Below are 24,681 nucleotides of genomic sequence, written 5' to 3'. Positions count from 1 at the left end.
AGAGGGGTTATCATGCTTGTGTGGACACCTAGTCTGTGGGTAAAGGGATTACCTTCCTGGAGGTAGGCAGCTCTGGAGCAGGGAGGGTTATCTGTACGGTGGACAAGGAGTGGCGCCTGGCTATGTGTGTGGGGACGTTGCCTTTATGTGTGTACGCAGGAGGTTTGGACCGGAATCACTGTGTGAGTTTATGTCAGGGTCAGGAGGCATTGTGCCATTGCGGAGGCAGAAGCTGCCTTTGGGGGGACACACCTTGGGGCATGGGCCAGGGAGGACAAGAAGAAACAAATGTGAATCTGAGTAGGCTGCAGTTGTCTGCCATGCCCAGAGTGCCTGTGTGATGAGGAGGCTGAGAGAGTCAGCCCCAGCTGGGTGTGGGGTGACAGCCGCTGCAGAGAGAGGGGCCGGGAACTGGGTTGCAGGCTCTGTGAGCTCTACAGGGAGATCAACCTTCATTCGGGGCAGCATCCCAGGCTTCTGCTGCATTTTGGTGTATGGGCAGGAGAGGAATCTATTAATGGCCTGACTGGATCAGCCTCTCTGGCTAGTGCCAGAGACTTCAGAGGAAGGCATAAGAAACCTTCCATAACTGATGTTACCTGCACAAAATTCTCTGTTACTTGCACACTCTAAGGCACCCACCTTTACCCAGTTCCTAGAATTCAAGGCATAACCCTCTTAATTAGGCACCCACCCATACACCGTTCATAGGACTCAAGGCATAACCTTACGCTCTGCAGATTTGCGGGGTCTTTTACTGGTGAAAGAGCCTTACATAGTAGTAATCTACTAAACTTCTATTTATTAACACTCGCCAAAAGAGAAGGCACATGCTAAGCATACAATACTCACCACTCCCAATAAAGCAGATGAACTTCTCTTGATGGCCAGTCAGGATCAGGTCATCTGGGGGACTCCAGTTTCTGCACAGTGTGGTTGGCAGGGTGTTGAGGTCTGGCAGCTCTGATCTTTCGGGCTGGGTCCTGGAGTTGGTTCCAAAGAACTTCCCTTTGGACCCCAGTTTATATAGTGCAACTTGAGTCCTGCTTAGCTGTACCTTAACCAATCATTTTACTAAATTATTACTAAACAATTCTCAAACCAATCCTAACATATTGTAAAACAATTCTTTAACCAATCATAACCCACCACCTTAATTGATTTACACCTAGCAAAATTAGTTATGTAACAAAAACAATCAAAGAACCAGATAAACAATAGAGAAGTGGGGACCATAAAGACAAAACAATAAAAAGTAGGGATTTCACACCCACGACTATTGATAAGTGGTTTCTTGCCGGACAGAATGCCATCAAACACAGCTTTCTTTAACCATCTTAAGCTCTGTTTCTGTGTCTGATGATGATGGGTGCTATTAGGACAGCAGCCTTCTGAACAGCCCGATGTGACATTGTTTTAATGTAATTTAGATGGAATGTGAGGCTGTGACTTCCTGCTTCTTGGCTGATGGCTGCTGCTCTCCTAATATGGCTGAAGACAAAGGCCTCAGACCTTACAATATGGGTACAGGAAAAGGCCTTATCTTTACAATGTGGGGCAATCTTCCCTAGCAGTAGGTTTCATGTAGCCCTTAATAGTCAGCGATCAGCTTAGGCCTTGGAGAGGAGGTTTAATATACCTGCAGAATTTGTGTTACAATAACTATCATGGGTGTTCTTGGTATGCACATCAACTTCCAATCAGTCTTTGAATCTCGCTACATTCTTGGCTTCAGTGACTTCCTGTGTCAGTGACTTGCACACTGTAATCACAAGCTGTGTGAAAAGGTGTTTTTCAGTTTTGAATTTCCCACTGTTAATCTCTTGGAATGTGCCCTTGTCCTTGCGTTCTAAGTCAGGGAGCACAAGTGCACCCATCTCCTTTCTCTAGACCCGTCATTATTTGTATAGACTTTTATCACAACCCCTCTTGCTTGTCTGCTCTCTAAGGAACCATCCCAGTTGTTTCAATCTCTGTTCAGAGAGTCTTTCTAGGCCAGCGGTTCTCAGTTGTCATTGCACCGTTACCCCCTTCTTTCAATTACTACATGACCCCAGGAGCGGGGGCCAGAGCCCGAGTCCCGTTGCCCTGAGTAGGGGTGGAGCTCAGGCTTGAGTTTCAGCCCCGGGTCCCAGCAAGGCTAATGCTGGCCCTGGCGACCCCATTAAAATGGGGTTGCAACACACTTTGGGATCCCCGACCAAGTTTGAGATCTGCTGTTCTAGGCCTTTGATCATTTTCGCTGCCCTTGTCTGAACCCCCTCTAACTCTGCAATAGCCTGTCTGGGACAGAGCGCCCGTGCTGCACACAGGATCCAGAGGAGGTGGTGCCATTGGTTTATAAAAAGGCATTTGAATATTCTCTGTTGTTCATCTCCCCAGTCCTTAAGCATCCCAACATCACCTCAGCTTTTTTGACAACAGCTGTGCATTGAGCAGAGATCTCCACTGAGCTGTCGGCATTGACGCCCAGATCCCTTTTCTGGGCTGACACAGTTAATGTCGAGCCCTGTCAGGTGGACAAGTTGTTCGTATTTTCCCCTCCAATGCGCATTACTTAGTATTTATCAGCAGTGAACTTCACTGGCAGTCATGCAGCCGTTTCACCCAGCTGGGCTTGGGATCTCTGAGTTCCTCACCGCCCTCTCTGGGCCTGATTCACCTAAATAACTTCTCAGCTGCAAATGCTGCTACTTCCCTGCTCACCCTCCTTTCCAGACCACTGATAAATTCATTAAGCACAGGACCTAGCCAGGTGCCTTCAGGCCCCGCTGTTAACCTTGTGTTCTTTAGTCCTGCTCTCGCTTTCTATGCCCAGCCAGCCTTTGATCCATGACAATACTGTCTCTCTCATCCAGGATGACTTCACTTCTTTAGAGTAGCAGCCGTGTAGTCTGTATTAGCAAAAAGAAAAGGAGGACTTGTGGCACCTTAGAGACTAGCAAATTTATTTGAGCATAAGCTTTCGTAATCTACAGCTCACTTCATCCGATGCATGTAGTGGAAAATACAGTGGGGAGATTTTATATACACAGAGAATATGAAACAATGGGTATTACCATACACACTAACAAGAGTGATCAGGTAAGGTGAGCTATTACCAGCAGGAGAACGGGGTCGGGGGGGGGGGGGGACCTTTTGTAGTGATGATCAAGATGGGCCATTTCCAGCAGTTGACAAGAATGTCTGAGGAAGGGGGGGAGAGGGGGATAAACGTGGGGATATAGTTTTACTTTGTGTAATGACTCATCCACTCCCAGTCTTTATTCGAGCCTAAGTTAATAGTGTCCAGTTTGCAAATTAATTCCAATTCAGCAGTCTCTCGTTGGAGTCTGTTTTTGAAGTTTTTGTTGAAGAATTTCCACTTTTAGGTCTTTAATTGAGTGACCAGAGAGACTGAAGTGTTCTCTGACTGGTTTTTGAATGTTATAATTCTTGACATCTGATTTGTGTCCATTTATTCTTTTACATAGAGACTGTCCGGTTTGGCCAATGTACATGGCAGAGGGGCATTGCTGGCACATGATGGCATATATCACATTGGTAGATGTGCAGGTGAATGAGCCTCTGATAATGTGGCTGATGTGATTAGGCCCTATGATGGTGTCCCCTGAACAGATATGTGGGCACAGTTGGCAACGGGCTTTGTTGCAAGGATAGGTTCCTGGGTTAGTGTTCTTGTTGTGTGGTGTGTGGTTGCTGGTGAATATTTGCTTCAGGTTGGGGACTATCTGTAAGCAAAGACTGGCCTGTCTCCCAAGATCTGTAAGAGTGATGGGTCGTCCTTCAGGATAGGTTGTAGATCCTTGATGATGCGTTGGAGAGGTTTTAGTTGGGGGCTGAAGGTGATGGCTAATGATGTTCTGTTATTTTCTTTGTTGGGCTTGTCCTATAGTAGGTAACTTCTGGGTACTCTTCTGGCTCTGTCAATCTGTTTCTTCACTTCAGCAGGTGGGTATTGTAGTTGTAAGAACACTTGATAGAGATCTTGTAGGTGTTTGTCTATGTAGGAGGTGTTGGAACAAATGCGATTGTATCCTAGAGCTTGGCTGTAGACAATGGATCGTGTGGTGTGATCTGGATGAAAGCTGGAGGCATGTAGGTAGGAATAGCTGTCAGTAGGTTTCTGGTATAGGGTGGTGGTTATGTCACCATCGCTTATTAGCACCGTAGTGTCCGGGAAGTGGATCTCTTGTGTGGACTGGTCCAGGCTGAGGTTGATGGTGAGATGGAAATTGTTGAAATCCTGGTGGAATTCCTCAAGGGCTTCTTTTCCATGGGTCCAGATGATGAAGATGTCATCAATGTAGAGCAAGTAGAGTAGGGGCGTTAGGGGACGAGAGCTGAGGAAGCGTTGTTTTAAGTCAGCCATAAAAATGTTGGCATACTGTGGGGCCATGCAGGTACCCATCGCAGTGCCGCTGATTTGAAGGTATACATTGTCCCCAAATGTGAAATAGTTATGGGTGAGAACAAAGTCACAAAGGAGCTCTCCCCGCAATCAGCCCCCTGCCCCCGCTTCCTACACACCGCTGCTGCGCTACGTTGATGACATCTTCTGTGTGACTTTTAGTTTCTTTAGCCACCTCTTGTTGGGGACCTTCGAAAAGGCCTTTTGAAAGTCTAAATTACGTCAGCTCATTCAGTAGATGAGTGAGATGTGATTTTTCCTTGGCAGAAATCACGCTGGTTAGACCCTGTGAAACCCTGATCTTCCAGGTCTTTTAATAGACTGTTATTAATGATCATTTCAACCAGTTTGCCAGGTACAGATGTAAGGCTGAGTGATCTAATTCCCCGGATCACCCCAGGGCCTTTCTTAGATCTGGGTACAGCATTTGGCCCCCTCGGGTTGTCTGGGATAGCGGCTGGTTTTTAAGTAATTGCCATTTTTAGCAGCTCAGCCCCTTCTTAATAAAGCTCCTTCGGAGCTCTTGGATGTACTGTTGGATTTCTGTTGGGCTCAAGTAGCCTCTTGTCACTGCCCGCTAGCCCGGTTCCTTTAATCTTGGCCTTCCGGATTTCCTTTTGTTCAGCAGCTCGTATATGTTCTGAGTGTCTCTTCCTGTTTGTTTCACTAGGATCTATGCCACCTGCAGGGATTTCACTTTCTTTACTTCTGACTTGAGAGCCTATTTGACCATCCGCCTCATATTTCAATCTTTTTCTGAAATGTAGTGTCACTGTCGCTTCTTGGGGCCCTGCCTCCTCCAGGATGTTGAACTTAATTCGATTGTGATCACTGGTAGTGGCTCAGCTCCTGTCACTTCTTCAATTACCTTAATTAAAATATTCATTTAAATTAAGAGATGAGTTGGGAATGATTAGCCTGGTTAGTGCCCCGTCACCTGGGTTTTGAAGGAGACCTGAAATTCCTCCCTGTACAAGGCAGGGGAGGCAGTGTGAGGTTGTGGGATAGGTGTGTCTGCTGCGGGGTCCAATCCTTTGCCCAGCAAAGTCAACAAGTCTTTCCATTGACTTCACTAAGCATCAGACTAGACCCAAAATGAATCATAGAATCATAGAATATCAGGATTGGAAGGGACCCTAGGAGGTCATCTAGTCCAACCCCCTGCCTAAAGCAGGACCAATCCCCAACTAAATCATCCCAGCCAGGGCTTTGTCAAGTCTGAACTTAAAAACTTCTAAGGAAGGAGATTCCACCACCTCACTAGATAACACATTCCAGTGCTTCACCACCCTCCTCGTGAAAAAGTTTTTCCTAATATCCAACCTAAACCACCCCCACTGCAACTTGAGACCATTACTCCTTGTTCTGTCATCTGCCACCACTGAGAACAGTCTAGATCCATCCTCTTTGGAACCCCCTTTCAGGTAGTAGAAAGCAGCTATCAAATCCGCCCTCATTCTTCTCTTCCGCAAACTAAACAATTCCAGTTCCCTCAGCCTCTCCTCATAAGTCATGTGTTCCAGTCCCCTCATCATTTTTGTTTCCCTCCGCTGGACGTTTTCCAATTTTCAAATGTCGAATAGAGGGGAACGATCACGTCCCTCGATCTGCTGGCAGTGCCCCTACTTATACATCCCAAAATGCCATTGGCCTTCTTGGCAACAAGGGCACACTGTTGACTCATATCCAGCTTCTCATCCACTGTAACCCCCAGGTCCTCTTCTGCAGAACTGCTGCTGAGCCATTCGGTCCCTAGTCTGTAGCAGTGCATGGGATTCTTCCGTCCTAAGTGCAGGATTCTGCACTTGTCCTTGTTGAACCTCATCAGATTTCTTTTGGCCCAATCCTCTAGTTTGTCTAGGGCCCTCTGTATCACAGGGAAATTGGCATTTTAGGTTTCAGCATCAACACCTCCCTCCCCCACCCCGAGAGGAATGGGTTGCCATCCCTCTTCAAGCTGGCCTTTCAGGCTGGGCACTGAGGCCAGTCTCTGTGTTCAGGTCGCCTTTCAAGGTTTTCTTTGCAACCACAAGGGCTAAAACCTTTTTTTTTAGCCGATATTCTAGAGCATGATTCTCAGGAGTGGCTGGAATCCATAGGGACCTGACTGATTTGAATCAGGTTCCCTTTCCAATAGCTGGAGATACTTAAGCCAGAGCCAGGTGCTGGAGGGAAGACCTGCTGTGTGTGCCTGTGGCTCTGGGCAGTCACAGCAGTCTGGACCTGAAAACCCACTCACAGAGATCAGGAGCCTGACCTGGTGCAGAGTGGATCTGTTTCTGCAGGATCCCAGCTTTAACTGAAACATGTCATTTCTATTTCTTCTCCTTGGACCAAATCTCCAGATCTGACCATGGTGCTCTGCACCTCTGCCTGAGTCTGCCCACAGGGAGCTCCAGCACTGCTGGGGCCACCTAGAGCTTCCCAAGAAGCCTCAGGGGCGATTGACAAGACTCAGCTCATGCTGTGGGCAGCAGCAAAACTGACTGGATCTGGGTTGGTTTCATAGCGCTGCTGATGGGGAAGCTCTGAGTGGGGGTAGAGGCGGAACCCAGCTCCCACAGTGAAAGGCTGCTGAGGTACGCCAGAGGGCAAGGCTCCCTAATACCTGCTCTGTCTCCAGGTCTCCCTGGTGAGTCGGCCTTGGTGCAGGTGCTGGAGGATGAGTCCCGGAGCCGCCTGGGGCGCTTCAACCAGAAGGACGTCTCCATGGTGTTCAGCAGTGTGATGCGGCTTCACCCATCGAGTCCCCACCCCCTGGTGGAGTCCTGCCTCAGCAGCCTTGAGCGGCACCTGGAGAAGGAGCGCCATCCACAGACCCTCTTCCTCCTCCTTTCCTACTATCGGCTCCGGGCCCAGGCGCTGCAGGGCCACCCAGCCTCTGACCAGCAGCTGCTCAACAACCGCAAGATCCTGCGGCTAGTCAGGCACACACTGGGGCAAGTGAGCGCCGTACGCGAGCACGAGCTAGCCCTGCTGGATGAGATGTTGGCCCTGTGTGCTCAGGAGGCCAACAATAAGGCCTTGGAGGCCATCTTCAGCTCGCAGCTCTTCTATGAGAACCGCCAGGAGCGCTTTATACGCAGCATGGCAGGTGAGGGCTGGGGGCTACCCACTTTCCCAGACTTTCCCCAAACCTTTCCCCAGCATTGGCTGGTCTGGGCTCTGGGCCACCTCTCCACAGCCTCTGCTCCTGCCCTTTCTTGCCCCTTAAAGGACATCCTGGCAGCCTGAGCTCAGCTGTGCTAGCCCCTACTCGGTGGTGTCCTGCGGTGCTGGGGAAATGCTTGGCATTAGAGCTGGAGTAGCAGCCACAGCTGTGATTGGGGTTGCCCAAGTGTACGTTTCCCAGCCATTCCCCTTCTGGGTGGAGGTCTCCCAGGCTGGTGGCTGGAGGGTGAATTCTGGATGCTGGAGCACAGGAACCTCAGCCATTTGGGATGAGGAGGAAAGGGACATCTGTCCTCTTCCTGGTGTACATGCAGATGTACTCTTCTGAAAAGTAGCCTGCCTGGGAGCTGCCCTGGGCTTGGCAGAGGAGGCCTTGTACCAACTTGCTGATTCACCCCTGCAGTCGTGGTTTAAACATCACAGGCTGTGCCTGCCCTCTGAGCTGTGTCCCTGCTCCCCCAGGAGCACCCTGTGATGATCTCCCAATGTCTGGCGCGGGGAGCTGCACTGTGCAAGCGGTGCACACGTAAGCCTGCCTGTCAGTGGCTGCTCTGGGGGGCCCACCCCACATGGGATGATCGAGGCTGCCCGTTCTGCTCTTGACCTTTCTGCGCCTCAGCCAGGGCGTCTGGACCAATCCTGCAGGGATTGTGTGAGTAGTGTCCTTGTTTCAGTCGGAGCCCCAGGGAGTCCCAGGCAGAGACCTGGCTTGGAAGCCCCCCAGGGGTTCTGCAGGAAGCAACTGCCCATGGTCGGACTGGGCTGTTATCTGCCAGGACATGGGGCCCCAGTGTCTCGCGTTTCTTGCTGATGCAGCCCTGGTCTGTGGTATTCCCTGCAGAGTGGCTCCCAAGGAAGGCCGAGAACCTCACCCCCTACACCATGGCGCTGATTGCCAAGTATGTGGCCCGGCACAGGCTGCGTGAGCCGCGCCTGCTTGATACCATCGCCAACTTCCTGCTGAAGCGTGGGGAACAGCTGGAGAGCAAGGTGAGCGCCCTGCCCGGCCCCCGGGAGGCAGGCTGAGGCCCAGCTCCATGGAGCTGGGCCGTTACCAAGGGGGATAACAAAGTCCCTCCATGTGAGTGGAGATCTCTGTGCAGTTACCAGGGAAGGGCCCCTTCAGGGCAAGGCTGGCCAGTCCTCCATGCCCCCTGCCTGCCCCAGCTTCATTCCCTCTCTCTCTGGCTGCAGGTGATCCAGAAGCTGGTGTTTCCCTTCAGCCGCATGAATTACCGGCCATCTAACCACAGCGAGCTCTTCCCCAAGCTGGAGGCCATCCTGGAGCAGAAGGCAGCCAGCTCACCTCTGGCCACTGTCAACATCCTCATGTCCATGTTCCAGCTCAGGCACTTCCCCCAGGCTGTCCTGCACCAGGTTTTCTCCCCAGCCTTCATCACCAATGTCATGAGTATGTCAGTCCTCTGCCCAGGAAACCCACATGGCTGGTTATGGCCCCTAGGCCTAGAGGTGGGAGGTGGGTCCCAAGGGGCTGGGTATGGCAGCCCTTTCCAGGAAAGCAGGAGGGGTGGGGGTGTGGATAGAGCCCCAGGAAAGGAGGATCCCAGAGTGAGCAGGGGGACAGCAGCACTGCCTGTCTCTTTCCCGGTGCAGGCAGCCCTTATGCGCTGATCGTGCGCCGCTACCTCTCTCTGCTGGATGCAGCGCTGGAGCTGGAGTTCCGAGATTACAGTGGCCCGCGCCTTGACCCACGCTACCGGGTCCTCATGTTTGACCATGCCCTGACATCTGACGAGGCCAACAGAAAATACAGGTTGGAGGGCTGCGGGGGGAAGGTTTTGAAGGCAAAAGGCCGTACGGGTTGGAGGGGCGGTGCCCAGCCCAGGGTGATGGGGGGGGTCAGAGGTCCCGGCGCCCAGGCCATATGGGTCATGGGGACCATGGTTTGAGGGCAGCAGGCAGTACAGGTCAGATGGCATGTGAATTGTGTCAGGGCAAGGCATCCACATTAATGCCATGCTGGGGAGAGTGGGGCAGCACCCACGGGCTGCTGCCAGTCCCCCTTCTCTGTAAGGAGCCTTAGATAAGCTAGGGGAGGGGAAAGGGCCTTGGGACTGTCAGTTCTACAAGGAAGTGTGAGCTAGGGAGATGGTCGCTCACTTGGACTCCTCCTCAACCCCCCACTGGCTCTGCACCTCCTACTCTGGGAGGAAAAGCTTCCTACTATGGAGCAGCGGGAGAGGCACCCAGCCCCAGGGGCATGAGGCTGGGGAGGCGCCTGGCCTGCAGTGGGCACGTTCCGAGCGCCGAGGCTCTCTATGGTACAGCGCTGCAGCTACGCCGCTGTGGAGTGTCTGTGTAGACAGGGCAATGGGAGGGGTTCGCCCCTTACTGTGGCCCCTCCCCGAGAGGCGGGAGCTAGGGATGGACGAGTTCTTCTGTCGACCTAGTAGACAGCACTGTCTACACGGAGGCTGAGGTCAGCCTAACTATGTTGCACGGGGGGTGGATTTCTCAAGCCACTGAGCAGCAGGGGTGAGTTAATCTGGTGTAGACCAGCCCTGGGTTAGTGGGGCCCATAGCGCCCTGTGGCCTCGGAAGGGATGGGTTTGATGGGCATGGATGTTGCGGCCCAGCAGAGGAGCTGGGAGGATGGCAGAGGGGGCTGGGAGGAGGCTGGGGGTCCCGGCTGGGGTTTGCTGTGACCCTTCTTGTTCCTGCCTTCAGTTACAAGGGGCTGGTGGCTGAAGCCCTTAGGCAGCTGGTGGGAGAGGAGTGCTACCGGCAGGATGAGGTGCTGCCCCCTGGATACTGCACAGGTAACGTTCCTGGGGGATGTCCCTACGGTGCAGGGAGATCTCTCTGACCATAGGCTCCAGGCACCCCTGAGGGGAAACATCCTGCGGGAGAGGAGATGGCACACAGGCCCCTGGGGGAGCAGGGAATGTCTTCTCCTTGTGGGGCCTGGGGAGACCCCCCCCCGGCTGAGCTGAGCCTCTCAGAATGAGTGTGACAAGCCAGAGGGAATTTGTGGCGTTTACCGGTGCTGGAAAGATGGAAGGAGCAAAATCTGCCTGGGCTCAGCCAGCCCCACTGCAGGTCACCGCAGGGCAGTGACAACCCTGCCATACAGGCCTAGCCCTGCGCCTCTGTGTGTGTGTGTGGTGGGGGGAGGGCTACCTAGGGCGGTGAACCTTCCCCCCCCGCCCTGCACCCATGTCCCAAGGCAGTGACCCCTCCCCAACCGCAGGACAGGCTTAGCCCTGCATCCCTGGGGGGGCTCCTCCTAGCGGTGACCTCACCCCCCCCACCTGCACCCCTGTGTGTGGGCAGGGTTTCCCAGGGTAGTGACCCCTCTCTCTGCCAGACAGGCCTCATCCTGCACCCCTGTGTATGGGGGCTCCCCTGGGCAGGGACACCAGCCCACGCACTGGACAGGCCTAGCCCTGCACCCATATTACAATGGATGAGGGGGGCGGGGGTCCTTCCAGGACACTGAGGTGGCCCAGCCTCATGGCACCCCCAGCCCAGTCCCTCTCTATAAAGGCCCCAGTCATGAGTGGGCCCAGTGGCTGGATCCCACGGGGCCCAGCTGGCCCAGGAGCACTGTTCCTAGCTCTGAGGCACACTCCCAGGTGCAGACCTCATGTTTCATCACCCTTCCTTGGGGAGTGGAGCCTGGTAATCCTAGACCTCCCCCACCCAGCCCCGAGCCCCTTTTGCTTGTATGTGTTCCCTCTGAGTCCTGCCTCTAGAAGTACGCCGAGCTTCTCAGGGAGCCCTGAGCAGGACCACAGGCTTAGCAAAGGGCATTCTGAACTGCAGGCACTTTGCTCTGGAAAGCACTGGAAAAGTATGGCTCTTGGCAGTACAACGCCGTGAAGACAGCCCCTAGTGAGTCTTGGCTTTTGTCAGTGTCCGCAGGCCAGGTAGCCCTTCCTGCCTCTTCTCCTTAGCCTGGGCTTCTTATACAGGGTGGTGGCCTGCCCCTTTCAGAGGGCAGCCCCTGAACTACGTGCCAAGTCTGCCCTATGGACTCCTGCCCGCACAGCCGGGGATACAGATACTGACAGAGCTGGGCCAGCAGAAGCCCTTGGTGTAGACACAGCGATCCCGACATGGCAGTTACCGGACTAGGGGGTTACAGTAAGCTGTGCTGGCACAAAGCGCAGCGTTGCTAGTATAAGCTGTACTCCCCGAGACGCTGTGCTGGGACGGTAAGGTGTGCTGTGTAGTTCACCTGGCCAAGCATCCCACAGTAGGTTTGGCCTTAGGCCTGCTCTGTAGGAGAGATGTGTCATGTGGGGGGGATCATTAGCATCTCTCCCCCTGTGACCGCCCCGGTGCAAACGCAGCTCTGCTGGGGGAAGGTGCCTTGCTTCAGTCAGGGCCTGGTACTAGCTATAGGGAAATGCCCTCTTGCCGCTGGAAGCTGCGTCCCCGCGAGGAGGGGTTGCTGGTTCAGCTCCACAGGTGTCTCGGGCTCTGACCCCCTGAGCCCAGGCTGAGGACGTCCAGCCCCTGCCCCCATCCAGGCTTCTGGTCACGGGCGTCACAGTCAGGCTGCTCGGGAAGAAGCTCAGACAGGACTCTGGTGCCGCATGACTCCGCTCAGGGCAAGGCCCCTTGGCTTCGGTGCTTCCTGGGTCCAATCTCAGAGTGCTCAGCCCCCTGTCTACCGTGAGCTCCCCGCAGCGAATCCTCCTGGATGGGACACCTGGGGAGCCTCACGCCCCAAAGGGCCCTTCCCCCAATTCCGCAGCCAGCAGTGACTCCCAGCCAGCGTGACACAGACAGGTTATTAGTCATGGGGAACCCAGCGTAGAGCAGAGATTGTTAGCACAAGAAGAAGGAACATTCAGCCAAGTCCATCTTGGGGGGGGGATCCAGAGCCCTGGGTGGTTTTTCTCCCCCCCCCAAACCAGGAAACTGACCCCTTCCAGCTGCCTGGCCTCCCTCAGGTCCCTTGCCCCTCCTCCGTCCTTTGTCTCTTTCCCAGGCTAGCAGGTCACATGGTCTCTCCAACACCTCCCATTGATTCTGCAGAGCAGGGGCCTGGCCTTCAGTTGCCAGGCCAGAGTGTTGGCTGTTCTCTGCAGCCAGTCACAGTCACACCTGCCCTCTAGGGGTCTCTGCAACAATGACACTCCCTTGTCCCACCACCTAGACACTTGAGTAACACATAGGGGAAACCGAGGCACACTGCAGTATTCAGAGAAAACATTAAGATCGTTCCCACTTTGCCACAGACCCCCTCGGCCCCTGAGCCCAGGCTGAGGAAGTTCAGCCCCTGCCCCCATCCAGGCTTCTGCATGGAGTTGATTGTTCTGGTGGGTATCCAGGTGAGCAAGACAATCTGTGGCAATGGCTCTAGGTTACTCTGTGCCTGCCTCTGGGACACAGTCTCTCTGCCAGAGGTCAGTCCCTCGCTCCAAATGACACGCTGGGCTGCAACAGGACGAGGGGCACGCTGTAGCGTGGAGGTTCCATAAGTTGGAGTTCCCAGTGTGACAGACGTATCCCTGCTCTGGCATGGCTGGCCCAGCCAGCGCTCCAGGGGTGTGTCTGAAGGCTCTCACCAGCCCCTGGGTGTCCCTGTTTGCTGGCTCTGTCCCTGAGGGCCTAGGATATGTAGAGATGCCTCAAGCCTCGTCCCATGAACCCTGCAGCAGCGGCTCCTGCCTCTGATCCACGCTCTGTCTCTGCAGATTTCCTGTTGTGGATTAACCGCTCGGGCACGGTCCTGCCTCTTGCCCATGTCCCTGCAGCCTACAAGGTCGCCTGCGCCCGCCCTGGGGTGCCCCCGGCTGCCAGCTGCCTGCGTTCCAGCGTCCTGGCCCTTACCGCTGACTTGCAGGACTTCGCACCATTCGCTCCGGAGACACCCAGCAGCCCTGAGGGCCCCCGGGAGAGCAACCTCACTGGGCATTTCCTGTCCACGCTCTGCCCTGCCCCAGGGGGTCCTTGCTACCAGCCTCCATCAGACTATTACTGCAGCCTGAGCAAAGAGCAGTCTCTGGAGAGCCAGGGCAGCTCCACGCTGAGCAGCCCCTCAGAGTGCCTGGCCCCGCAGCCTGCTTCCACTTCTGACTGCTCCCCCAGGGGCACCTCCACAGCCGCCCTCTTCCAGTTCCCGATCAGCAAAATTCTGGAAGAGGGGGAGGCAACAGCTGGCTGCCCGGGGCCTGATCGCAGGGGACAGCAGGCCCAGGAGGAACTGGATGAGGGGAAGGCAGCCCCGGCCGAGGAGACCTATGCTCTGCCCTCCCCACACCTGCCCAGCCCCAAGAGAGGGCCAAGCGACGGGCTGCAGGGAGCTGAAGAGATTCAGAGGTACTGGGCAGGGCAAGATCTGGGCTCCCTGCTCTGTTCCAGCACTGTCCTGGTCCTCCTCGTCCCTCCCCTTGCTGGCTGAGTCCATCAGCCCCTGCCCTCCTCATCCCCTGTAGGGCACCAGTACAGAGCAGGTTCAGGACTAGGGCCCTGTGCTGGGCAAACGTCACCCCTGGCCGGCCATAAGGACCAGGGTGCGTCTGCGCTAGGTGTGCCGTATCCTCTCCTCTCCTTCGGCCGCAGGGTATGGGATGAAGCCTGCCCGTTAGTGGGTAACGTGCCCCAGGCCCAGCCAGGGTGTCCAGGGGCCAATGTGGGTTAATCCTCTGCCCCCCAGCCATGGGGTATCTGGGGTATAACGCTGCTGGCCCCTGCCCCCCTTCCCTTCCCTTCCCCTGGCCGTGGGATACTGGGCAGAGGCTAATGCTGCGCCCCTGCTCTGTCCTCTGCAGGGTGGTCCTCTCAGTCAATGACAAGTGGCATTACTGCCAGAACTCTGACATCCTGGTGGGCTCGCGAGCCATGAGGGACAGGCACTTGCAGCTGCTGGGCTACTGCCTGGTTCAGGTAAGAGGCCTGGAGCTGGGGAGGCTGGGCTGGCCCCGTGGGCCCCTCTCCCAGGTGCAGGAGCTGGACGGGTGCCCTGCAGGCTGGAGGGTAGTTATTAGAGGGCAGTGTGTTGGCGGGTCCGTCCCCGAGGGAGCGGCAGGGGTTATGGGGCAAAGGGGGCTCTGCCTGACCGCCCTGGAGGTGGGGCTCTGGGGAGTCATGGTCACAGTCACCCACTGTCAGGCCACGACACTGCGCACAGTGCTGTGCATTGTAGGCAGGACCTGTGGGCCTGAGCGGCTGAGCAGGGGGTGCTGCCATTCCCTGCCCCACGACAATCTCCTGAGCCAGGGAGACTTAGCTGCCACGGACCTGCAAAGCTCCGCCCCGCCCTCGCTGGCTGCTCTCCACTGCCAGTGGGGTGAGCATGGCACATCCACTCCCAGCACACGCTGCCTATGTGGAGGGCCAGGCACCTCTGCCCAGAGCTGCCACTGGGAGCCCAGCACACATCAGAGCAGCGCAGTGGCTCTGGGCCGGAGCAGTTGCTGTTCGCCAGCAGAAGCCACGGTCTGAGGCAAGCCCTAGGGTGGCGATGGAAGGGGTGGGTAGGAAGGTGTCCTCATGGCTCTTCCAGGCCCCCTTGGTGGGGACCCCATTCTAGAGGCAGGTTCCCCAGGCAGGTGAGATGGGAATCGTGGGTCAGCAGCATCCAGCGAGGTCTGCTGTGTCTGCATACCCTGGTGCCCCCTTCCCCCCCAAACTGGGCTCCACTCCTCGGCGTGCTCCAGGTCATGCTTGTGGATGTTCCTCCCTGAGATACCACTCCAGTAAATAGAGATCCCCCTCCGCCAGTGCCAAGCAGGGTCCTCAGTCCCTGAGAGCGAGCTCGGCTGGCTGGCATGTTGACGGCACTGCTGCTTGCTATGGGGGGGCAGATCAGCGCGCTGTACCTGGGGGATTTGGCCTCAGTCTCTGCACCTTCTGACTCTTCTGTGTCCCAGGCTCAAACACCAGCTGGCTCTGCCTCTTCAGGCATCAGTGGCTCCCGCTCAGCCCTTGCTGGGCTGGGGGCGTTGAGGGCTGTGATATACAGGAGATTAGTGGCCCTTTTGGCCTTAATCTCAGACTTTAGCCAGGGCTCTCTCTGGGAGCTGGCACCAATGCAGACACCAGGACCCACCCTGCTGGACCTGGTACCAACACGAGTCTCCAGCAGAGCCAGCAGATCTGTAACTACAGACAGCTCAAGCCTTGGTACCGATGTTACTGCACCAGCTCCCTTGGGCACTAGGACTTCCTCTGCCGAGCCGGGGAGCAACACCTCCTCTAGACCAAATATACCCCTGCTCCCCTTCTCCAGAGTCCAGGAGTGACCCTCACCAGACAGCCAACACCTTCTGCTAGGGCTTCCCTAGGAGTCAGTCAAGGGGCACCTGGATGCTCCCCCACAGCACACCCAGACACATTGCCCTCAGACAGCCTGGACTGCCCTGGCTACATCACCTCAGACCCTGCACCCCCTCCCCCCAGGCCTGTCCCTCTGGCCTGCTGACTCAGGACTCTCCATCAAGCACCCCAGGTCCTCTTCCTTGATCAGATAACCAGAACCTCAGAGCTGAAGAGAAATCTGAGGATGATGGTGAGGAGCACAGAGGGCAAAGGAAGAAAGTGACCTTCCCCCCTCCCCCCCAGCTGACTTCAGGTCTTTCCAGGAGTTGCTGGGAAGAGGAGCATGTGCCCTAGAGATGGGCCTCTGAGCCATGCAGGAGAAAGCCCGTAACTTGTTTGGTAACTTCCCCTCATGCTGCCCCTGGGTAGTGCCAGTAACCCTGTGAAGGACCAGGCAGGATCTGACTTACGAGTGCCTCTGCTCTCGCCCAGTTCTGGCTGCTTTACTGGTGGCTGTCGCCCAGGAAAACCAAAATGGGGAGCTGCAGAGAGCTGCCCTGATGGAGTCAGGTCTCAGGGATTGGGTCCCTGCACACCAAAGCCTGGTCTTGGACATCACTATAACTGTACAGCAAATATCAGGCCCCATTCACCAGATGTGTCAAGGAGCTGCGGTGGCACAAAGTGTCTTCCTGTTGACAAGCTCTTGCGGGTAACCTGAGCCAAGGAATGTGGGGGTCCGAACCTCTCCAAGTGTCACTGGCCCAGCCTGGGCATCCTGCCTCCCACCCTTGGGCTGCCAGAGAGGCCCAAAATGCCTACAAGGGCTGGACCATTCGCTCCCATCGGATGGATTGTTGCACACCCCGAAAAACTCCAGGAACACTGAACTTCTTGGGTATGTGGTTTTCTCCTGGTACCTCGAGAGCGGGGTCAGTTTGGACAGAGAATCTCCTGGCAACAGAGGCAGCTGACTATACTGCTCAGAGGAAACATCACTTCTCACTTCAGCAGTGTGCCCTTGTTGCCAAGAAGGCCAATGGCATTTTGGGATGTATAAGTAGGGGCATAGCGAGCAGATCGAGGGACGTGATCGTTCCCCTCTATTCGACACTGGTGAGGCCTCATCTGGAGTACTGTGTCCAGTTTTGGGCCCCACACTACAGGAAGGATGTGGATAAATTGGAAAGAGTACAGCGAAGGGCAACAAAAATGATTAGGGGTCTAGAGCACATGACTTATGAGGAGAGGCTGAGGGAGCTGGGATTGTTTAGTCTGCAGAAGAGAAGAATGAGGGGGGATTTGATAGCTGCTTTCAACTACCTGAAAGGGGGTTTCAAAGAGGATGGCTCTAGACTGTTCTCAATGGTAGCAGATGACAGAACGAGGAGTAATGGTCTCAAGTTGCAATGGGGGAGGTTTAGATTGGATATTAGGAAAAACTTTTTCACTAAGAGGGTGGTGAAACACTGGAATGCGTTACCTAGGGAGGTGGTAGAATCTCCTTCCTTAGAGGTTTTTAAGGTCAGGCTTGACAAAGCCCTGGCTGGGATGATTTAACTGGGACTTGGTCCTGCTTTGAGCAGGGGGTTGGACTAGATGACCTTCTGGGGTCCCTTCCAACCCTGATATTCTATGATTCTATGATTCTCCTACCGGGAGCTCCTGTCTCTTCTAACACCTCCCTACATCATCCCCAAGGAGGAGACTTGGCATTCAGGTCTGAGAGCCTCATACCGATTTCGCCACAGGCTCCTTCGCTGTACCCCACTTTCGTTGCACTTTCCCAGGCCTGGGCTGGGATTACATCACAGCAGCTACCAAAGGCTGCTCCGTGCCTGTGTCCTCCGCCCCTCCATTCACTTCCTCGTCACTCACTAGGGACCCATCTCATAAAACACAGCGGATTCCCTTTCTCCCACAGGAGCTGTAGAAGGCCCATCTCAGGAGTTCAAAGGGAGGGGATTCTGTTCTCACCACTTATCCCAGAAGAAAAGGGGAAGGTGGTCACTCTTGGACCTGACGTGACTGAACTACTCCATCAGCTCCAGTTCAGAAGGCAACACGAGCCTCCCTCACGCCCTCCAGATGCGCAGGGTTGGCTTGTGGCTGTCAACCTTCCCCATGTGTGTTTTCACCGGCCTAGAGGCTGCCCCTGCTTCACAGCATGACAGGCCTGTTACGATATAAGGCTCTAGCTGTTTGCAGTGTTTGCAGAATGCCTGGCTGGGCTGGCACACATCTCTGCCTGTGCCTGGCTTCTGAGAGATGCCCTGCCCTGTCCTGCCCTCAGCCTTTCGCTCCTTAGGACTGAGACTGAATTACAAGACGTCGTCTCTCTCCTCCCTGTGTACAGAATTCATAGGGGCTGTCTGGATTGCCCTTGGGCAGAGCCACACCTCCCTCGAGAGGTGTCAGGCCATTCCTGGTCTCCACCCCAATGGAAACCCTGCAACTGCAACAAGAACCTGGCTTGGGCTGTTAGGTTACATGGTATCGAGATCACATGTGACACCACTCGCCAGAGTTCACCTCTGCCCGGTCTATTTCCCAGCCCACTAAACACCAGGGAATCATAGAAGGGTAGGACTGGCAGGGACCTCAAGAGGTCACCTAGTCCAGTCCCGTGCACTCAAGACAGGTCTACGTAATAACTAGACTATCCCTGACAGGTGTTTGTCCAACCTGCTGGTAAAAGCTCCCAATGACAGGGATTCCACAACCTCCCTGGGCAATTTATTCCAGTGCCTAACCACCCTGACAGGTCGAAAGTTTTTCCTAATGTCCAACCTAAACTGCCCTTGCTGCAATTTAAGCCCATTGAATTTCATCCAATTTACTTCAGACCATTTCTCCAATTTGTCGAGATCATTTTGAATTTAATCCTGTCCTCCAAAGCACTTGCAATCCCTCCGAGCTTGGTATCATCCGCAGACTTTATAAGTATATTCTCTATGCCGTTATCTAAATCAGTGAAGATATTGAACAGAACCGGACCCAGAACAGATCCCTGTGGAACCCCACTTGAGATACCCTTCCAGCATGACTGTGAACCACTGATGATTATTCTCTGGGAATGGTTTTCCTACCAGTTCTGTTACCCACCTTATAATAGCTCCATCTAGATTGTATTTCCCTAGTTCGTTTATGAGAAGTGTGACGAAGTTCCTCCTCTTCCTTGGTGGGTCTTGCACTTATTGGCGGATTTGCTCGCCTTGGAGCTTCACGGCAGCCCTCAGCTTGGCCGTTTTTCTGAACCCACAGTCCAGGTCGACTCCGCCTGTGTCTGACCAGGAGTTGGGAGGTTTGGGGGGAACCGGGCCTGCCCTCTATTCCGGGTTCCAGCCCAGGGCCCTGTGGATTGCAGCTGTCTACAGTGGCTCCTGTAACAGCTGTGCAGCAGCTACAACTCCCTGGGCTACTTCCCCATGGCCTCCTCCCAACACCTTCTTTATCCTCACCATAGGACCTTCCTCCTGGTGTCTGATAATGCTTGTACACCTCAGTCCTCCAACAGTTCATGTTCTCACTTTCAGGTCCTAGTGCCTCTTGCTCCCAGCTCCTCACACGCACACCACAAACTGAAGTGAGCTCCTTTTTAAACCCAGGTGCCCTGATTAGCCTGCCTTAATTGATTCTAACAGCTTCTTGATTGGCTGCAGGTGCTCTAATCAGCCTGTCTGTCTTAATTGTCTCCAGAAGGTTCCTGATTGTTCTGGAACCTTCCCTGTTCCCTTACCCAGGGAAAAGGGACCTACTAGCCTGGGGCTAATATATCTGCCTTCTATTACTCTCCTATAGCCATCTGGCCTGACCCTGTCACATATTTCCCCTCCTCTGCTCAACACTACGGGGTTGGGCAACTTGGGACGTCAGGCAGTGTACTCGTGACAAGCCATCTGCATTGCCATGGTGGCTTCCAGACCGGTGTTGTATGGTGAATTGGAAAGGTTGTAGGGACAGGAACCATCTGGTCACCCTTGCATTCTTCTCTTTATTTTGCTGCATCCACTGGAGGGGTGCATGGTCGGTCACAAGGGTAAACCATCGTCCCAGAAGGTAATAACGTAGTGTTTCCATGGCCCATTTCACAGCAAGGCACTCTCTTTCAACCACGGTATACTTCTGCTCTCTCGGGAGGAGTTTCCTGCTGAGGTAGAGGATTGGGTGTTCTTCATCTGCGATAGGACAGCTCCCAATCCTACTTCAGATGCATCTGTTTGTAAAATGAATTCTTTGTTGAGGTCTGGGACTATAAGCATGGGGTTACTGCAGAGGGCTGTCGGTAGATCCGTGAATGCTTTCTCTGCGGCGTCTGTACCCCAGGCTTTTATCAGTTCTGTCAGGGGACTCGCTCTGATAGCAAAATGGGGAATAAATCGTTAGTAGTACCCCACCACACCCAGGAACTCCCGGACTTGCTTTTTCCGATTCGGCCAGGGCCAATTTTGGATAGCCTCTAGTTTGTTTAGTTGGGGCTTGACCATGCCCCTTCCTACAATGTAGCCAAGGTATTGAGCGTCGGCTAGCCCTAAAGCACACTTGGCTGGGTTGGCTGTGAGGCCAGCCCTTCTTAGCGTGTCCAGAACTGCTTTCACCTTTCCTAAGTGGGTTTCCCAGTTGGGGGTGTGAATAATCACATCATCCAGGTATGCCGCTGCATAACTGGTATGGGGATGTAGGAGCTTGTCCATAAGAGGCTGGAAGGTGGCAGGTGCCCCATGCAGTCCAAAAGGAAGAACCGTATATTGAAACAGACCCTCTGGTGTAGAGAATGCAGTCTTTTCTTTCGCATCTTTGGCAAGGGGAATCTGCCAGTATCCCTTTGTTAAATCAAGGGTGGTCAAAAATTGGGCATTGCCCAGGTGGTCAACTAACTCATCGATATGGGGTATGCATCGAATTTGGATATCTCATTCAGCCGGCGAAAGTCATTACAAAACCTAGTGGTGCCATCGGGTTTGGGCACGCCAACACAATCGGGCTTGACCACTGATTGTGGGACTCTTCGATGACTCGCAGCTCCAACATCCTTTTTCCTCTGCCTTGATCTCCTCCCTTTTTGCCGCTGGGACCTGATAGGGCCTTAAAGTTACCTTTGCCCCAGGGTCTGTGATAATGTGGTGATAGGCTTCGGTGGGTCCGGCCTGGTTTGGTTGAAAAGATGTTCTGGTATCGGTTGATCATCTCAGTTACCTCCTTCTTCTGGTTTGGTGTCAGATCAGTGGATATCCTGATCTGTTCCTGCATGTTATTTCCCTGGGTCGGGGTCTCTCGGGCTACTACACACGCCTCTCTTTGGTGCCAAGGCTTTAAGAGGTTAATGTGATAAATTTGTTCTTGTTTCCGGCCTCCTGGCTGCTGCACCTTGTAGGTTATTTCCCCCATGGGTTCAACCACCTCATAGGGCCCCTGTCATTGGGCCAGAAGCTTGCTTTCTGCCGTGGGTACCAACACCATCGACCAATCCCCTGGCTGGGACTGTCGGACTTTTGCCTGGCTATTGTAAGGGGTTCGCTGGCCTCCTGCGCCTTTTCCAAATGTTCCCGACCAATAGGGGTGACCCGGGCTCTCCGTTCTCGCATCTGCAACATGTGGTCAATTATATTTCTCCCCTCATTGGGTTCCTCTTCCCAGATTTCTTTTGCAATATCTACTGTGCTACGGGGGTGGCCTCCATATAATAATTCAAAGGGGGAAAACCCAGTTGAGGCCTGAGCTACCTCCCGGATTGCAAACATAAGATAGGGTAGTAGGATGCCCCAATCCTTCCTGTCTCGACTTACCACTTTCCTTATCATTGCCTTGAGGGTTCGGTTAAACCTTTCTACCAGCCCATCGGTCTGCGGATGATAGACTGAAGTTCTCAGGGTATGTATATGGAGCAGAGTATAGAGGTCCTTCATTAGCTTCGACATAAATGTGGTACCTTGGTCTCTTAATATCTCCTTTGGTAGCCTCACTCGGGCAAAGATCCCCACCAACTCTTTAGCTATCGTTTTAGAGGCCGTGTTCCGCAGGGGGACGGCTTCTGGGTAGCGAGTAGCATAATCCAGAACGACAAGTATATATTGGTGGCCCCGGACTGTCTTCTCCAGGGTCCCACTGGGTCCATGGCTATTCGCTCAAAGGGGACCTCTGTGATGGGAAGGGGTACTAACGGTGCCCTCAAGTAGGGATGGGGACAGCTGACACTCTGGGCAGGATGCATAGTACTTCCTCACTTCTTCATGTACTCCGGGCCAGAAGAATCATTGCAGGACCCGTGCCAGGATCTTCTCTACCCCCAAATGCTCCCCAAAAAGATGACTGGGCCAGACTTAATCATAGAATATCAGGGTTGGAAGGGACCTCAGGAGGTCATCTAGTCCAACCCCCTGCTCAAAGCAGGACCAATCCCCAACTAAATCATCCCAGCCAGGGCTTTGCCAAACCTGATCTTAAAAACTTCTAAGGAAGGAGATTCCACCACCTCCCTAGGTAACACATTCCAGTATTTCACCACCCTCTGAGTGAAAAAGTTTTTCCTAATATCCAACCTAAACTTCCCCCACTGCAACTTAAGACCATTACTCCTCGTTTTGTCATCTGCTACCACTGAGAACAGTCTAGATCCATCCTCTTTGGATCCCCCTTTCAGGTAGTTGAAAGCAGCTATCAAATCCCCCCTCATTCTTCTCTTCCGCAGACTAAACAATCCCAGTTCCCTCAGCCTCTCCTCATAAGTCATATGTTCCAGTCCCCTCATCATTTTTGTTGCCCTCCGCTGGACGTTTTCCAATTTTTCCACATCCTTCTTGTAGTGTGGGGCCCAAAACTGGACACAGTACTCCAGATGAGGCCTCACCAATGTCGAATAGAAGGGAACGATCACGTCCCTCGATCTGCTGGCAATGCCCCTACTTTATACATCCCAAAACGCCATTGGCCTTCTTGGCAACAAGGGCACACTGTTGACTCATATCCAGCTTCTCGTCCACTGTAAACCCTACATCCTTTTCTGCAGAACTGCTGCCGAGCCATTCGGTCCCTGGTCTGTAGCGGTGCATGGGATTCTTTCGTCCTAAGTACAGGACTCTGCACTTGTCCTTGTTGAACCTCATCAGATTTCTTTTGGCCCAATCCTCTAATTTGTCTATGGCCCTCTGTATCCTGTCCCTACCCTCCAGTGTATCTACCTCTCCTCCCAGTTTAGTGTCATCTGCAGACTTGCTGAGGGTGCAATCCACACCATCCTCCAGATCATTAATGAAGATATTGAAAAAAACTGGCCCGAAGACCAACCCTTGGGGCACTCCACTTGATACCGGCTGCCAACTAGACATGGAGCCATTGATCACTACCCGTTGAGCCCGACAATCTAGCCAACTTTCTATCCACCTTATAGTCCATTCATCTAGCCCATACTTCTTTAACTTGCTGGCAAGAATACTGTGGGAGACTGTGTCAAAAGCTTTGCTAAAGTCAAGGAACAACATGTCCACTGCTTTCCCCTCATCCACAGAGCCAGTTATCTCGTCATAGAAAGCAATTAGATTACTCACGCATGACTTGCCCTTGGTGAATCCATGCTGACTGTCCCTGATCACTTTCCTCTCCTCTAAGTGCTTCAGAATTGATTCCTTGAGGGCCTGCTCCATGATTTTTCCAGGGACTGAGGTCAGGCTGACTGGCCTGTAGTTCCCCGGATCCTTCTCCTTCCCTTTTTTAAAGATGGGCACTACATTAGCCTTTTTCCAGTCATCCGGGACCTCCCCCAATCGCCATGAGTTTTCAAAGATAATGGCCAATGGCTCTGCAATCACATCCACCAACTCTTTTAGCACTCTCAGATGCAGCGCATCCAGCCCCATGGACTTGTGCTCGTCCAGCTTTTCTTTCTCCATAGAGGGCTGGTCACCTCCTCCCCATGCTGTGCTGCCCAGTGCAGTAGTCTGGGAGCTGACCTTGTTCGTGAAGACAGAGCCAAAAAAGCATAGAGTACATTAGCTTTTTCCACATCCTCTGTCACTAGGTTGCCTCCCTCATTCAGTAAGGGGTCCACACTTTCCTTGACTTTCTTCTTGTTGGCTATCATACCTGAAGAAACTCTTCTTGTTGCTCTTAACATCTCTTGCTAGCTGCAACTCCAGGTGTGATTTGGCCTTCCTGATTTCATTCCTGCATGCCCGAGCAATATTTTTATACTCTTCCCTGGTCATTTATCTAATCTTCCACCTCTTGTAAGCTTCTTTTTTGTGTTTTAGATCAGCAAGGATTTCACCATTAAGCCAAGCTGGTCACCTGCCATATTTACTATTCTTTCTACACATCGGGATGGTTTGTCCCTGTAACCTCAATAAGGATTCTTTAAAATACAGCCAGTTCTCCTGGACTCCTTTCCCCCTCATGTTATTCTCCCAGGCGATCCTGCCTATCAGTTCCCTGAGGGAGTCAAAGTCTGCTTTTCTGAAGTCCAGGGTCCGTATTCTGCTGCTCTCCTTTCTTCCCTGTATCAGGATCCTGAACTCTGCCATCTCATGGTCACTGCCTCCCAGGTTCCCATCCACTTATGCTTCCCCTATTAATTCTTCCCGGTTTGTGAGCAGCAGGTCAGGAAGAGTTCTGCCCCTAGTTGGTTCCTCCAGCACTTGCACCAGGAAATTGTCCCCTACCCTTTCCAAAAAACTTCCTGGATTGTCTGTGCACTGCTGTATTGCTCTCCCAGCAGATATCGAGGTGATTGGAGTCTCCCATGAGAACCAGGGCTTGCGATCTAGTAACTTCCGCTGATTGCCGGAAGAAAGCCTCGTCCACCTTATCCCCCTGGTCCAGTGGTCTATCGCAGACTCCCACCACGACATCACCCTTGTTGCTCACACTTC

General features: G+C 53.6%; 1 protein-coding gene across 1 annotated transcript in view; it reads left to right on the top strand.

Annotated features, from left to right (window-relative positions):
- Positions 1 to 24,681, top strand: part of FASTK (Fas activated serine/threonine kinase) — a 37,211-nt gene that overhangs the window by 2,165 nt on the left and 10,365 nt on the right. The window contains exons 3-9 of the mRNA XM_038388868.2: positions 7,035 to 7,505; positions 8,424 to 8,572; positions 8,777 to 8,993; positions 9,197 to 9,356; positions 10,271 to 10,362; positions 13,252 to 13,876; positions 14,329 to 14,443. Of these exons, the coding sequence (XP_038244796.1) occupies positions 7,035 to 7,505; positions 8,424 to 8,572; positions 8,777 to 8,993; positions 9,197 to 9,356; positions 10,271 to 10,362; positions 13,252 to 13,876; positions 14,329 to 14,443 (1,829 nt within the window). The remainder of the gene's footprint in view (positions 1 to 7,034; positions 7,506 to 8,423; positions 8,573 to 8,776; positions 8,994 to 9,196; positions 9,357 to 10,270; positions 10,363 to 13,251; positions 13,877 to 14,328; positions 14,444 to 24,681) is intronic.

The sequence above is a fragment of the Dermochelys coriacea genome, chromosome 2, assembly GCF_009764565.3.
Source record: "Dermochelys coriacea isolate rDerCor1 chromosome 2, rDerCor1.pri.v4, whole genome shotgun sequence".
Lineage (NCBI taxonomy): Eukaryota > Metazoa > Chordata > Testudines > Dermochelyidae > Dermochelys > Dermochelys coriacea.
This window is presented reverse-complemented; position numbering and strand designations above follow the sequence as displayed.